Genomic DNA, 12,525 nt, shown 5'->3' with positions numbered 1-12,525 from the left:
TTCCTTCTTCAAGCACCGAAACCAAAATCTTTCTTAAACACTCAGAGTTTTTCCAGACTACACTCTTGCTTTGTAATAGTTTAAGTAACACTAAGAGAATTCTAAAACACTATATTTATAACACAAGGTTCAAACTAGGTCAAAAGCTTAAAAGACACTTCCCAATTGCCAATGATAATCAATTATCCCAAACCATTGTAAAAGGATTTTCTCTATGATAATTATTTGTCAACCTTGGTAATTCCTACTTTCGGGAATAACAATTATCTCCCAAAAGATAATTGATTATCTGTGAATCAAGGTGTTTTCTGATGTTTCTTAGGATAATGGATTATCCCAAGTGAAAATCGATTATTCCAAATGAACATACATTCAGGGCAAATACAAGACTTTTTTTATCCAAATGACTAAAGCTTATCCAAATGACTAAAGCTATTACAATCTAAATCATTAAAAAAAGCTTTAACATAAATTCATCCAAACATATAAAATGGTTCTTCAAATATTTGAATACTTCATCATAAAAATCTTTCATAGCTTTGATCAACTTATTGGTAACATCACATCCACTGTTATCATGCTCTGTCTTCTAATGATTCAAAAGAAAATATTTCACTTCATCCTTGTTTATATGGTCACAACAATATATTATAATTTATCGAGAGTGCCAGAATGATGGGATAAAAAAAATAGCAATATAATTGATTACCACTCACTAGAAAATTTTTATTCCATATTTTTGACTTCATAACTAGTGAAGTAAAATAAGATATATATTTTCTTATGTAAGCTCTTACATCCATGCGAAGAATGTATAATTATTGCAATATATCGATATGATCGGCTACCATCTTCATTTATAAGGAGTTTACTTTTGATCACAACGATGATGTGGTTTTATCAAACAAAACCTTTTGTAACTTATTATCAATTATACATAATTGAATCATGGAAAGAGTCGTATAATATTTTCATTCCATTCAGATGGTGTATGAAAGATTTCTTTTATTTTCTAGAAAATATTACTTTCAAATTTTGCTGAGTTAACGCAACCATCCTACGAACTTGCCACATTCCAAAGTTGATGTGTTGATCAAACTCTTAGAATGTCAAATCCCAAAACTCAAATGCACGTAAAATACCACATTATTATTTTCTCACCAAGTATTAACACCCTATAAATATCAAATAGAAATATAAGTAACTAATATATTTTTAAGAGAGTAATACTATTATGTTACAAGTATTATTATTATTTTATTCACAAATGAGAATGACTTCAACTTATAAACATGGCATGCATTTGAGGATCATAAATTACATAAGAAGGGATGATATTTCTTCAATCGGCACATATTATGTCTCTAGACTAAACGAAAGAATGAATGGAAAAGAAAGAAAAAGAAAATCATATGTAACATGATAAATAACTAAAGACGACAAAAATAAGTTTTTGAATACAGTGGATTAAATACATCAAATATTAGTGATACTCTTACTTATTATACTCATGGATAGAAATATTTCTTAAGAAAATTAAGAAAGATTCAAACAGACAAAGTCACATGTCCTAGGTAATAGTGTGGATTAAGGACCAAAATCGTGGTTTAGGATGGAATGCCTTTAGTTTGTTTTATTGAAGAGAGAAAGTAGGGTCGAGGAGCACGTGGGGAGAACGAAAAATCCAGTGTGGGAGATGACAGTAGTTGGTCAGTTGTCCCGCGCTGCCCTCACTCAGTCTCTGTGGATCACCATATTCATGCCCACGCTTCTCTCCTTCTCACCATCCATACATTCATTCCACTCTTTCTCTATAAAATTATTTTCCCTCAAATTTCGCCACCACCCTCTCTCCGCTCCATGGACCTCCGCCGTCGATCCTCCTCCGCCGCCGCCAAGGCCTCCGACGCTCTCCCCCTCCCCCTCCATCTCACCAACGCCTTCTTCTTTACCCTCTTCTTCTCCGTCGCCTACTACCTCCTCAATCGCTGGCGCGACAAGATCCGCTCCTCCTCCCCCCTCCACCTACTCTCCCTCTCCGACCTCGCCGCCGTCTTCGCCCTCCTCGCCTCCGTCATCTACCTCCTTGGCTTCTTCGGCATTCACTTCGTCCAGTCCTTCGTTGCCCGTCCTGCCGACGACGACGTAGAACCATCGGAATGCAGCTCCCTGGATAAAGTCGACGGTCAAGAAGACAACGTCATCATGACCGACTCAGTAACCAAGGGAGCTGCACAACCTTCTCCACTTCTCTGTACCGAACCGGTGAAACTGGTGGCGTGCGGAGTCGACAATGGCATCATGGTCGATTCTGTCATGAAGGGGAAAAGAGTCATACAACCTTCTTTTCAAAACGTGAAACCGGTTCTGAAAGAATTTGCTTCTTCCGCTGACAGAGTCTATCATGATGAAGACGACGTCGTGATCGACTCTGTCGTAAACGGAATTGTTCCGTCTTACTCTCTTGAATCGCGTCTCGGCGATTGTCGCAGGGCTGCGGCAATCCGGCGAGAGGCGCTTCAAAGGACGACTGGGCGGTCGCTGGGAGGACTGCCTCTGGAGGGGTTTGATTACAATGCAATTCTCGGGCAGTGTTGTGAGATGCCGGTGGGGTATGTGCAGGTTCCGGTGGGGGTGGCGGGGCCGCTGCTGCTGGACGGGGAGGAGTACACGGTGCCGATGGCGACAACGGAGGGTTGTCTGGTGGCGAGCACGAACAGAGGGTGCAAGGCGATCTACGCGTCCGGTGGGGCGACTAGTGTGTTGTTGAGGGATGGGATGAGTAGGGCGCCGGTTGTGAGATTCGCGACGGCAAATAGGGCTGCCGAGTTGAAGTTCTTTCTGGAAGATCCTCTCAATTTTGATACCTTGGCCGTCGTTTTCAACAAGTCTGTGTTTTCTTTTATGGCTTTTTGTGTTGGTGGAGAAAAAGGGGATTGTTGTTTTCTGTTTTTGTTTTTCCATATATTTATTTACTTCTGATCTTAGTTTGAGTCTGGCTTGTAAATGTGGAGTTACCTAAATGGGAAGTTAAAGGTAATTAATTCCTTGAAAGTGGAATGCTTTTCTCCATGATTTGAACTTGTCAGAATTTAAAATGTTTTATTTGTAATGGTTAATGTGATAATACTTTTGATGTTGATTTTCTTTTATCTTGTTTTGGTTGATGGGTTAAGCAATCCATTATTCCAAATCAGTGTCATTTTTTGTTTGTTGATTTGGGTCATGCTATGTTTGATCTTGATGGATTTATCTTTGTTAGGAAACTAAGTTTTGTAACTTTGGTTGTTTCTGAACTTACAATAACCTACACCCTAATTGACTGGTTGTTATTTGAAATTTGGATTTATGAATTTCCTTTCTCTATTTTGAGTTTCCATACTGCAGTTGAATGATATTTTGGGCTGGGAATCTTTTTTGGTGTATGGATTAAGAAATTTATTGCTGTCAGTTTTTCTCTCTTTTCTGTCCCTTTAATTATTCTGAATCTGAATTTATTTATGTTGAGTTTTTGGTGTTTGGTGAGTTCCACTACTCCAGTGCTTCTTCAGAGTTTGCGTTTACTTTTATGAATTGGGATAGAATAAATAAGGAATAAAGAGCTAAAACTGGTTCTTTAATTAGAATAGGGTAGAGTCCATTTATTGCTGTTTTGAAAACATTTGTTTGTTTCCGGATGATTTCAGTTTTTACTGAAACTGATGTTTGTTGCTTGTGCTACAGGTCAAGTAGATTTGGCAGACTTCAAAGCATTAAGTGCTCTATTGCGGGGAGGAATGTTTATCTTAGATTTACCTGTAGTACGGGTGATGCCATGGGAATGAACATGGTTTCCAAAGGGGTTCAGAATGTTCTTGATTTCCTTCAAAGTGATTTTCCTGATATGGATGTTATCGGCATCTCTGGTAATTTTTCCCCCCTTTTTCACGTTACTGGGTAACCCTTACTGTTCGTTAACAAACTTGAGGTTATGCCACTGATAGTCTGCCTGATACTGATAACTAGTTGTGGATGGATACTTTAGATTTTTTGTGGGTCTCTGTTTCATTGTACATTTATTTTTCTTTATTTAGACGAAAGTGATCCTGCAATGCAATACACCGAAATTTTTTTTCTTATTTATTTCAGCAATATCTTTGAAATGATATATATTTACTTTTCAAAATTAATTTTCTACTCATTTATGTATTTTATTTGTTTCATATATACAGAATAGTTCGTTATCCGAATTGTGTTGACAGAATATTTTCCTAGTTAGCATTGAATCTGTTGTCCTTTAACTTATCAACCATGAATAGGATCTGTCAGTTTGATGTAAGAAGTTGAGCAGTCACGTCACTCCCGGACTCCGTCACCTGCTTCTATATCGCGTTAAATTCCACTTGTGTGCTACTACTGTAATACTATTCTTTTCTTTCAAAAAGTTAATCTCACCTTGGTATTAACTTTTCCAGTATGCATGCATTCGTTGAATGTGTGATGAACCAAGCATCTCCGTTTAAAATCTCATCTCAGAATTTGCAGTATTAAATGTAATTTTCATTATTGTCATACTTTGAAAAGTTAGTGAAATAATTACCTTTTCAAAGGGGAATATCGAAGTGGCCCCATTAGTTAATCTTTGGTTATCCTTGGGTGTTTAAACTGTATTTGCTGATTAATTGGAGTTTAATTGTAATGATTAGTTATGTATTGATTATATTATTTAGGAAATTACTGTTCGGACAAGAAACCTGCAGCAGTGAATTGGATTGAGGGACGTGGGAAATCAGTAGTTTGTGAAGCAACTATCAAAGAACATATAGTGAAAAAGGTGTTGAAGACCAGTGTGGCAGCTTTGGTTGAGCTTAACATGCTCAAAAACCTTGCTGGCTCTGCTGTTGCTGGTGCTCTTGGTGGATACAATGCTCATGCCAGCAACATTGTTTCTGCCATTTTTATAGCCACTGGTCAAGATCCGGCCCAGAATGTTGAGAGTTCCCATTGCATAACTATGATGGAAGCTGTGAACGATGGGAGAGATCTTCACGTCTCAGTGACCATGCCTTCCATAGAGGTGAGTTTTAGAACCGTGATAGATATTTATCATACATGGAGTCTTTTGGATAAACTTCTAAGTACTTCAAGGAGAAAAAACAAGAATGGATAAAACACATTGTGTTTCTCTACAAATTAAAATCATTTTTGGAGAATAACTTTTGCGAAAGTTAAATGAAGACCTCTAGAAATGTGAAGTTCAGTGGATTTAAGGATATCCGATTCGTTCAATGCATTTAACCTTCTTTTCTTCCAGACAAGTGTTTATGGAGAATTTTATGTACTTAATGTACCAATTCAATTGGTATGTTTGTGTAAGACTCTTGATTCTTTCAGGTGGGCACAGTGGGGGGTGGAACTCAACTACCATCTCAATCTGCATGCTTGAATCTTCTTGGTCTGAAGGGTGCAAGCAAGGATTCACCAGGATCAAATTCAAGGGTTTTGGCCACCATTGTTGCTGGATCTGTTCTAGCAGGGGAGCTGTCGCTGATGTCTGCTATAGCTGCAGGGCAGTTAGTGAAGAGCCACATGAAATACAACAGATCAAGCAGAGATATGTCTAGAGTGTCATCCTGAGAAGGAAGGACCATGTGGCTCCAGCCTTTACTCGTTATGTCAAAAGTGAAAGTGGTCTCTTTGATGGGTCAGGATTTTTTAGAGTGAAATGGAAGACATCACTTTGCTGGCACCCATGTGAAGTTTCTTTGCTTGTATTGATGTCTGTGAATGTATCATAAGTTGTACCGTGGCAAGTTTTGGAGAGCCCGTCTCGACCATTCATTCACTGTACAAGTTTGGTGCCTAGTTGGCGAGTCATCGAATGAAATCTTAATCGACTCCAAGACTTCAGATTTTCCTTTTGTTTTTTTGTACTAAGATTCTAAACTAATGTTCAGCACTGTATCATTTTCTCTTACATTTATTTTTCTAAGTACTTGGGGGACCAGAAAGCTGGGAGGTTTCTTACTTTTTCTCTTGTCTCGTTGCTCACTAGACCCAATGAATTAAATTGGACCACTTCTTCAATATAGTTTCCCATTTCTTTGGTGGACTTATGTGACGCTATCCATGTTTTCTGTGCTAATTTTCAAATCTGCAGAAGCATTAATAATGGTATTTATTTGACATGTTTTATTATTTTTTTTCGTTTTGAATGGTATCTGTATTTGCATGACACACTTACAAACAATAATAAATTTTATATATTTTTATTTTTGTTTCCATTAGTAAATTATTCTATTTTAAAATCTAGATATTTATCTCTCCATAAAGATGCCCTGAGCTACGCTTGTGTCACATTTTTTTAGTTGGGATTTTGTTTGCTTTCATTGTATCTATACTAGTATTTATACCCTGGGCGTTTTAAAAAGTAAAATATATTTATTATGCAAATTTAAATTTATGAAATATAATTAAAATTTAATATAAATATTTTATTTTGTAAAATTGAACTTATATTGGAAATATATTTATATTATTTCATGAAATCATTTTAAATTGAATATAATAATTGAACCATTTAAAATAAAAAATTTTATTAAACAAAATAAAAGTTAATAATTTTACATATATTTATAATAATTAATAAAATCTTATATTTTAGTACATAGAAATAAATAAATTTTACAAACTAAATAAAAATAGTAATTAAGGTTTAATTGTTTAATTTGTCTCTACTTTCATTGGTGGGGTGTCAACTTGGTCCTCAATTTTAAAAAAGTATCAACTTTTCATTCACACGTATAATGTGCATGCATCAATCAAGTCTATTCTGTTAATTTTGTAGAAACAGAGTTAACTACGTGATGACGTGACAAAAAAGCCTGTATTTTCTTCTCTCTCCTCTCTATGCAACGTAGACCCAACTATTTTTTTCTCTTTGACTCAGAGAAAAGAATATTTTCGTTTTTAATATTTTATTTCTCTCTCTTTCTCTCCTCTTTGACCAATGAATTTCTCTCTCTTTCTCTCATCTCAATTGTAGAGCATCAACCTTGTTATTGACGATCTTTTTCTTATCTCAGTTCTCTTTGTCGCTGCATCTCATCAAACAATTCAAGAGCCTCCTAAGACTGATCACTTTCAACATGACCAGATATGTTGGAATTTTGTGATTCAAACAACATTTGGTTGGAAAAGTCAAATAAGTTAAATAAAAATATATTTTTATCCTATTTTTTAGAAGGATTTTATGCATTATTTAATTAATTAAGTTTAGTAGATATTTCTCAAAGTCGGCTACCAATCCTGTAGTTTAAATATTCGCTTATGCTAAATAAAAGATATCATTTTCCCTTTTGTTTCTTATACTTTAAAACCCAAAAAGATATCATGACACTCCAACACACCAAGTCCTTCTCAACTATTTGGTAAAATATGAAGCACGCATCTTTCGCCAATCTAATCTTTGCATACCCCGAAAACATCGTAGTAGAAACAACTAAATGATTTAAGGGAAGTTGATCATAGACTTCCCTAGCCAGATACATAGAACCACAATACATAATAACAAGAGCAATATGTAGATGTGAGTCAACATGAAAACCATTATCCTTAATGAACTCATGAATTGCTTTGTCATAGCCTAAATTTCCCGCATGACCACAAGTAGAAAGCACGGTAAAAAGGATAATAGAATCAAGCTCCATACCAGAAATCTTCGTTTCTTCATAGAGCCTTAGAACATGGTCATAATGACTACTCTGGGAATACCCATCAATCATAATATTGCAGGTAACGACATCCGTGTGAGACATTTTGTCAAACACCAAACGGGCATCCATAATACGTCCACATGATGTGTACATGGCAATCAAGGCGATTTGAATAAAAGGGTCGTCATGGAAGCCCAACTTGAAAACGAGGCTGTGAACCTTCAAGCCCATATTCAAGGAAGAAAGTTTGGAAACGACCTTCAATAGAGTAGAAGAACATAATTCAGAATGACCACCGACACTGGCCAAGTTGTTTGTGTTACCGGCGCTTCGGGTTACATCGCTTCCTGACTTGTCAAGTTCCTCCTCGAACACGGTTACACTGTTAATGTCACTGTTCGCGACCCAAGTATGCTTTTTTTCTTCTGTAGTTTTTGTTTTCATGGGTGATTATTTGGAAGATTAAAGATTGGATAGTGTGTGATGTGCAAATTATATTGCTGCTGGATCATATACCACTTAAGTGTGATAATATAAGTGCAATTAATCTTACAAAGAATCCCATAATGCACTCTACAACCAAGCACATAGAGATTATGCATCATTTCCTTAGAGATCATGTGCAAAAAGAAGATTGTGAGATAGAATATATTGACACAAAACACCAATTAGTTGATATTTTCACCAAAGCATTGCTTAAAGATAGATTTTGTGAGCTTAGAAGAGATTTAGGGATATTAGAAATGTCTTAAAGTTCAAAATAGGCCAAAAATTGTGTTTTACGAAAATCAGCGTCAAGTTAATCGATTAACTTATCAAGTTAATCAATTAGCGTTAATCGATTAACTCATTAGGTTAATCGATTCACTCTGTACAAGTTGCAGAAAAACGATCATATTTCGAATTTTTGGACATTAGCAACCTATTTTCAGGGATATTTAACCCCTCTCATCCCTCCTTTCAACTATTTGTACTATCCATTCTTGTATGGTTGAATGTTTATTTGAATTCAATAAAATGTGTGTTGTTTTTTCCTTAATATTCCTATGCATACATGCTTTTATTAAGGGGAGTATATCTTCTAAGTAATTTAGGGGGAGCAATTAAACAAAACTTTTTAATTATGATAAAAAAAAGGGGGAGAAAATGTTTAAAGCTTATTTCTAAGTTCACTACTATTCTTTTCTTCCTTAAGTTGTGTTGTATGCATATTATTACTAAAAGTTTTAAATCAAAGGAGTTTTTAATCATCATCATCAAAAAGGGAGTGATTGTTAGCAAAATGATGAAGATAAAGTTTTGATGATGCCCAAATCAAGTCAAGATGAATCAAGATTCATGAAGAATTATTTTGAAGACTTGTGTTGTATTATAAAGCTTTTGTAATAAGTCTAGATTTAATAGGACTTAGATTAAAGAGTGAAAGATTTGTGTTTTGTGAAATCATTGTGGCAAAACACTGTAGCACTATTCATATGAATAGTAATACTATTCATGTGAATAGTGACGCTTAACGGCAAGAGTATCGCACTCAACACGAACGTTGGAGAAACTAGTCGTTTATAGCCGTTAGACAAACTAGTCGTTTATGGTCGTTGGACAAACTAGCCGTTAAGTTTGACTTTTAGTGAAAGGAAGCCTATAAGTAGAATGGAAGGCTTCATTTGTTATATATAGAACTCTTCCCTTGTGCTTTAGAACTCAGAAACTCTTGAGAATTGTGAGCTATTGTTCGGCTAAGGAAACTCTTGCTTGTGGAGCTGGTGCAGTGCTGCTACGGTGGCAGAGGAATAGCTGGTTCATCCTTGGTGTGTCTAAGGAAGTATTCGAAAGAGGAAGTCATCCTTCGTGAAGTATTCGGAAGAAGTGTTTCATCCTTTGTGAAGATTCAAAGGAGGTGTAGGTTTATCTCTTGTGGCATGAAGAGAGGTGTTTTCTAAACTTTTACAAATTGTATCTTTGTGATTGTAGTTTGTAATTGTTTTGTGATTAGTTAATTGTTTATCTTGTTTTTAGATAAGCAACAGGACGTAGGATTGGTAAGACCGAACCGGAAAAAAATCATCTGTGCAAATTTCTCTCAACCTTACTTTATTTACTTGTTATTATTATTTGCTAAGTAAGTTTAATTGAGTAGAAATTTTAAAGGCACACGCTTTTATTAAGAACCAATTCACCCCCCCTCTTGGTTTATTGTTCCACACTAACCCTTCCGCTACAGCCGCTCTAACATTTTTGTTCATTGTAATCGATTACAAGGACCCTGTAAACGATTACACGAACAAAAATCTGGTTTTGTACAAAAACTTGTGCTGTAGGAGCTATATATAGGCACATAAGTAGCCAAAGACATTTTACGTAATTGAATTGAATCTTTTTTTAGGCACATATGTGATGTGATTCTTTTTTTAGGCACCAACACTCAATTGAATTGGATATTTTTTTAGGCACCAACACTCAGGCCTATCAAGGTCGCTTACAAAATCAATTTTTGTACCAAACACCCATAACCAAATAAAAGTTTCAATATATATGGTCGAACAACACTAGTAGAGAGCGTATGGTACTAGATCAAAATTGAAATTTTATTCCTATAATATATTATCAGTACATATTACCCAACATTTATAATCATGACCTTTCGTATACAAAAAACATGTACAAGTTCCAACTCCAGTGAAAAATTTCTTTCGATTGAGAGGAAGACCCGTGAGAGTGAAAGCAATGCTCTAGACAAAGTGAAAATGGTGGAGAGAGACGAAGAAGAGGAAAATGCCGCCAACCCGAAAACAGGAACACACGAAGGCAAAATTTCTTTCGATGGATAGGAAGACCCGCGAGAATGAAAGCAATGCTCCACAGAAAGTGAAAATGGTGGAGAGAGACGAAGAAGACGGAAATGAAAATGGTGGAGAGAGAGGAAGTCTCAAATGAAACTGCGAAATGAAGTGGATAATCTCAAATGCCTTTCCAAAAATACCCTCCATGACAAAATGCACCATCTTAATAAAATATTACAAACCAACCAATAAAAAAACATCAGTGTCGTTGTCAAAAAGCTGACAACTTTGGATTGTCAAAGAAACGTTTTCCAAAAATAAAACCCTCTTATCAACCCTCTCTCTCAAAAACCAATGCATGTAGAACACTCATCAAAGGAACCCGTAGGTTAGCAACTCAAATTTAACACATTTTAATAATGCCATTTGTCACACTAGTATTGGCTTGTTTGAAATAATTTGTTTTTTTTAAAAAGGCTGACGTGAAAAAGGGTTTAGGTTCCAATTTTCTTGATTCCAAAAACAACTTTAACGTTTTAATGGAAATAAGGTCTATTCTTCTCCATTTTCTTTAGCATTCTCCCTCCAACCTCTCTCCTTTGTGTGTTCTTTCTCTCCGACGAACCAAAATCCCTCGTTTGTGTTCAAGTTGTCACTTTTTTCCTTTCATTCCATTGAGTGCATTTTGCAAAATGGAATTCTCTAGTGATGTAACATCCCAAAAATATAGTATAAACTATATAAAAGAGTCATCACAGATATGATATTATAGAGCAGTTATAAACTAGAATATAAAGTGGAACTTACAATCATCCAAAAATAACTATAAATTTCAAACTTTATATAGAAACTTAGATAAACCAAAACTAAAGACACCTAACTAGCTAAAGAGCTACACATTTGTTCATTCCTCCTCTAAGGCCTGTTCCACGGACATCTCCTCGCCCTCTGCTCACACCTACTGAATGATCATAGCCAAGAAAAGAGTACAAGAGCATACAAAGAAAACAAAAAACAAAAGGGTAAGCCAGATAAACAAGAGAGATTCATATTTATATAAATATATACACATTGTAAACCACAATTCAAGAGGATACAATACAGACCAATCACTTCACTCATTTTATACTCAACCATACTCATCTGGATTATATATGAATGTCGAACTATTGATAGTTTGTGCACTTGTACGGTACAACTGGCACTCCCCAACACCATACAAAGGTAGTCCATTTTAGTTGCCTAGGCTAAACTCAAAGCCCAAAGACAAGAACCTCCCGCTACTCTCACCACATGTATCATTCCTCTCTACTTGAGAATGAATGATCATTAGAGTGTTGGAATAGGCCACCATATTTCAAAGCTCCATACATTCATACAACGACATCATCAACAAGGGTACTATCATGAAATCTCACCTTGAGCCATGGAGTTACGTTCATTAATCACGTTTCTTAAGTAAAGGCATATCAATTACATAAGAATTACTCAATATAGTAAATAATAAGTATACTCATACATCATTCTTAATTGAATCAAAATACCTCTCATATCAATCAAAACAAAGCAAAGCATAAAAGACTAAACTAAAACCTGGACTAGTCGCTCAATGAGGGGTTCGTTGAGTGACCGCAAAGTTCTCTCGCTCAACGACTCTACTCGTTGTCCAAATCCACAAACAGTATCACCAGACTCCAAACCACTCGCTCAGCGACCTAATTCGTTGATCGAATAAAACTCATAGTGCTCCCAGACTTCAACCTCTTGATCAGCGACACAACTCGCTAGGCGAATCCTCCAGACAGTAGTCCAGACCCCCAACTCTCTCGCTCAACGACCCCATTCGTTGGTCGAGACTTGAGACAGTGGTCCAGACCCCCAATTCTCTCGCTCAGCGACCTCACTCGTTGTGTGAATAGAAAGACAGTGTGCCAGAATATCCAGGCACTCGCTGAGCGACTCCACTCGCTCAACGAGTCTGCATAATTCTGTAGCACGAAACTATAGAATTAACTAACTCATACCAAAATTTACCAACTCCATTTATTTTC

The 12,525-nt window shown here is 36.1% G+C and overlaps 2 protein-coding genes across 2 annotated transcripts; one reads left to right on the top strand and one right to left on the bottom strand.

Moving 5' to 3' along the window:
• Positions 1–1,553: 1,553 nt before the first annotated feature.
• On the top strand, positions 1,554–6,066 carry LOC124835565 (3-hydroxy-3-methylglutaryl-coenzyme A reductase 1-like). Its single transcript, XM_047310520.2, has 4 exons — positions 1,554–2,888; positions 3,724–3,905; positions 4,710–5,056; positions 5,374–6,066. The coding sequence occupies exons 1-4, from the start codon at positions 1,861–1,863 to the stop codon at positions 5,614–5,616; spliced, it is 1,800 nt and encodes a 599-aa protein (XP_047166476.2). The 5' UTR covers positions 1,554–1,860; the 3' UTR covers positions 5,617–6,066.
• A 1,259-nt stretch (positions 6,067–7,325) lies between these two features.
• On the bottom strand, positions 7,326–8,138 carry LOC148195757 (pentatricopeptide repeat-containing protein At4g14820-like). Its single transcript, XM_088095281.1, has one exon. It carries the CDS (start codon positions 8,136–8,138, stop codon positions 7,326–7,328), a length of 813 nt encoding a protein of 270 aa, XP_087951407.1.
• Positions 8,139–12,525: the final 4,387 nt, after the last annotated feature.

The sequence above is a fragment of the Vigna umbellata genome, chromosome 7 (assembly GCF_029865625.1).
Source record: "Vigna umbellata cultivar VRB3 chromosome 7, Vumbellata_1.0, whole genome shotgun sequence".
Taxonomy (NCBI): Eukaryota; Viridiplantae; Streptophyta; class Magnoliopsida; order Fabales; family Fabaceae; genus Vigna; species Vigna umbellata.
The sequence above is the reverse complement of the archived record's forward strand: the minus strand, read 5'-3'. Positions and strand labels throughout refer to the sequence as shown.

Bases quoted from the DNA above. Each gene is read 5' to 3' on its own strand.
- LOC148195757 (XM_088095281.1), bottom strand. From the start codon at position 8,138: ATGAAAACAAAAACTACAGAAGAAAAAAAGCATACTTGGGTCGCGAAC.
- LOC124835565 (XM_047310520.2), top strand. From the start codon at position 1,861: ATGGACCTCCGCCGTCGATCCTCCTCCGCCGCCGCCAAGGCCTCCGAC. The intron at 2,889-3,723 runs GTCTGTGTTTTC...CTTGTGCTACAG, and splicing joins TTGGCCGTCGTTTTCAACAA to GTCAAGTAGATTTGGCAGAC. The intron at 5,057-5,373 runs GTGAGTTTTAGA...TGATTCTTTCAG, and splicing joins TGACCATGCCTTCCATAGAG to GTGGGCACAGTGGGGGGTGG.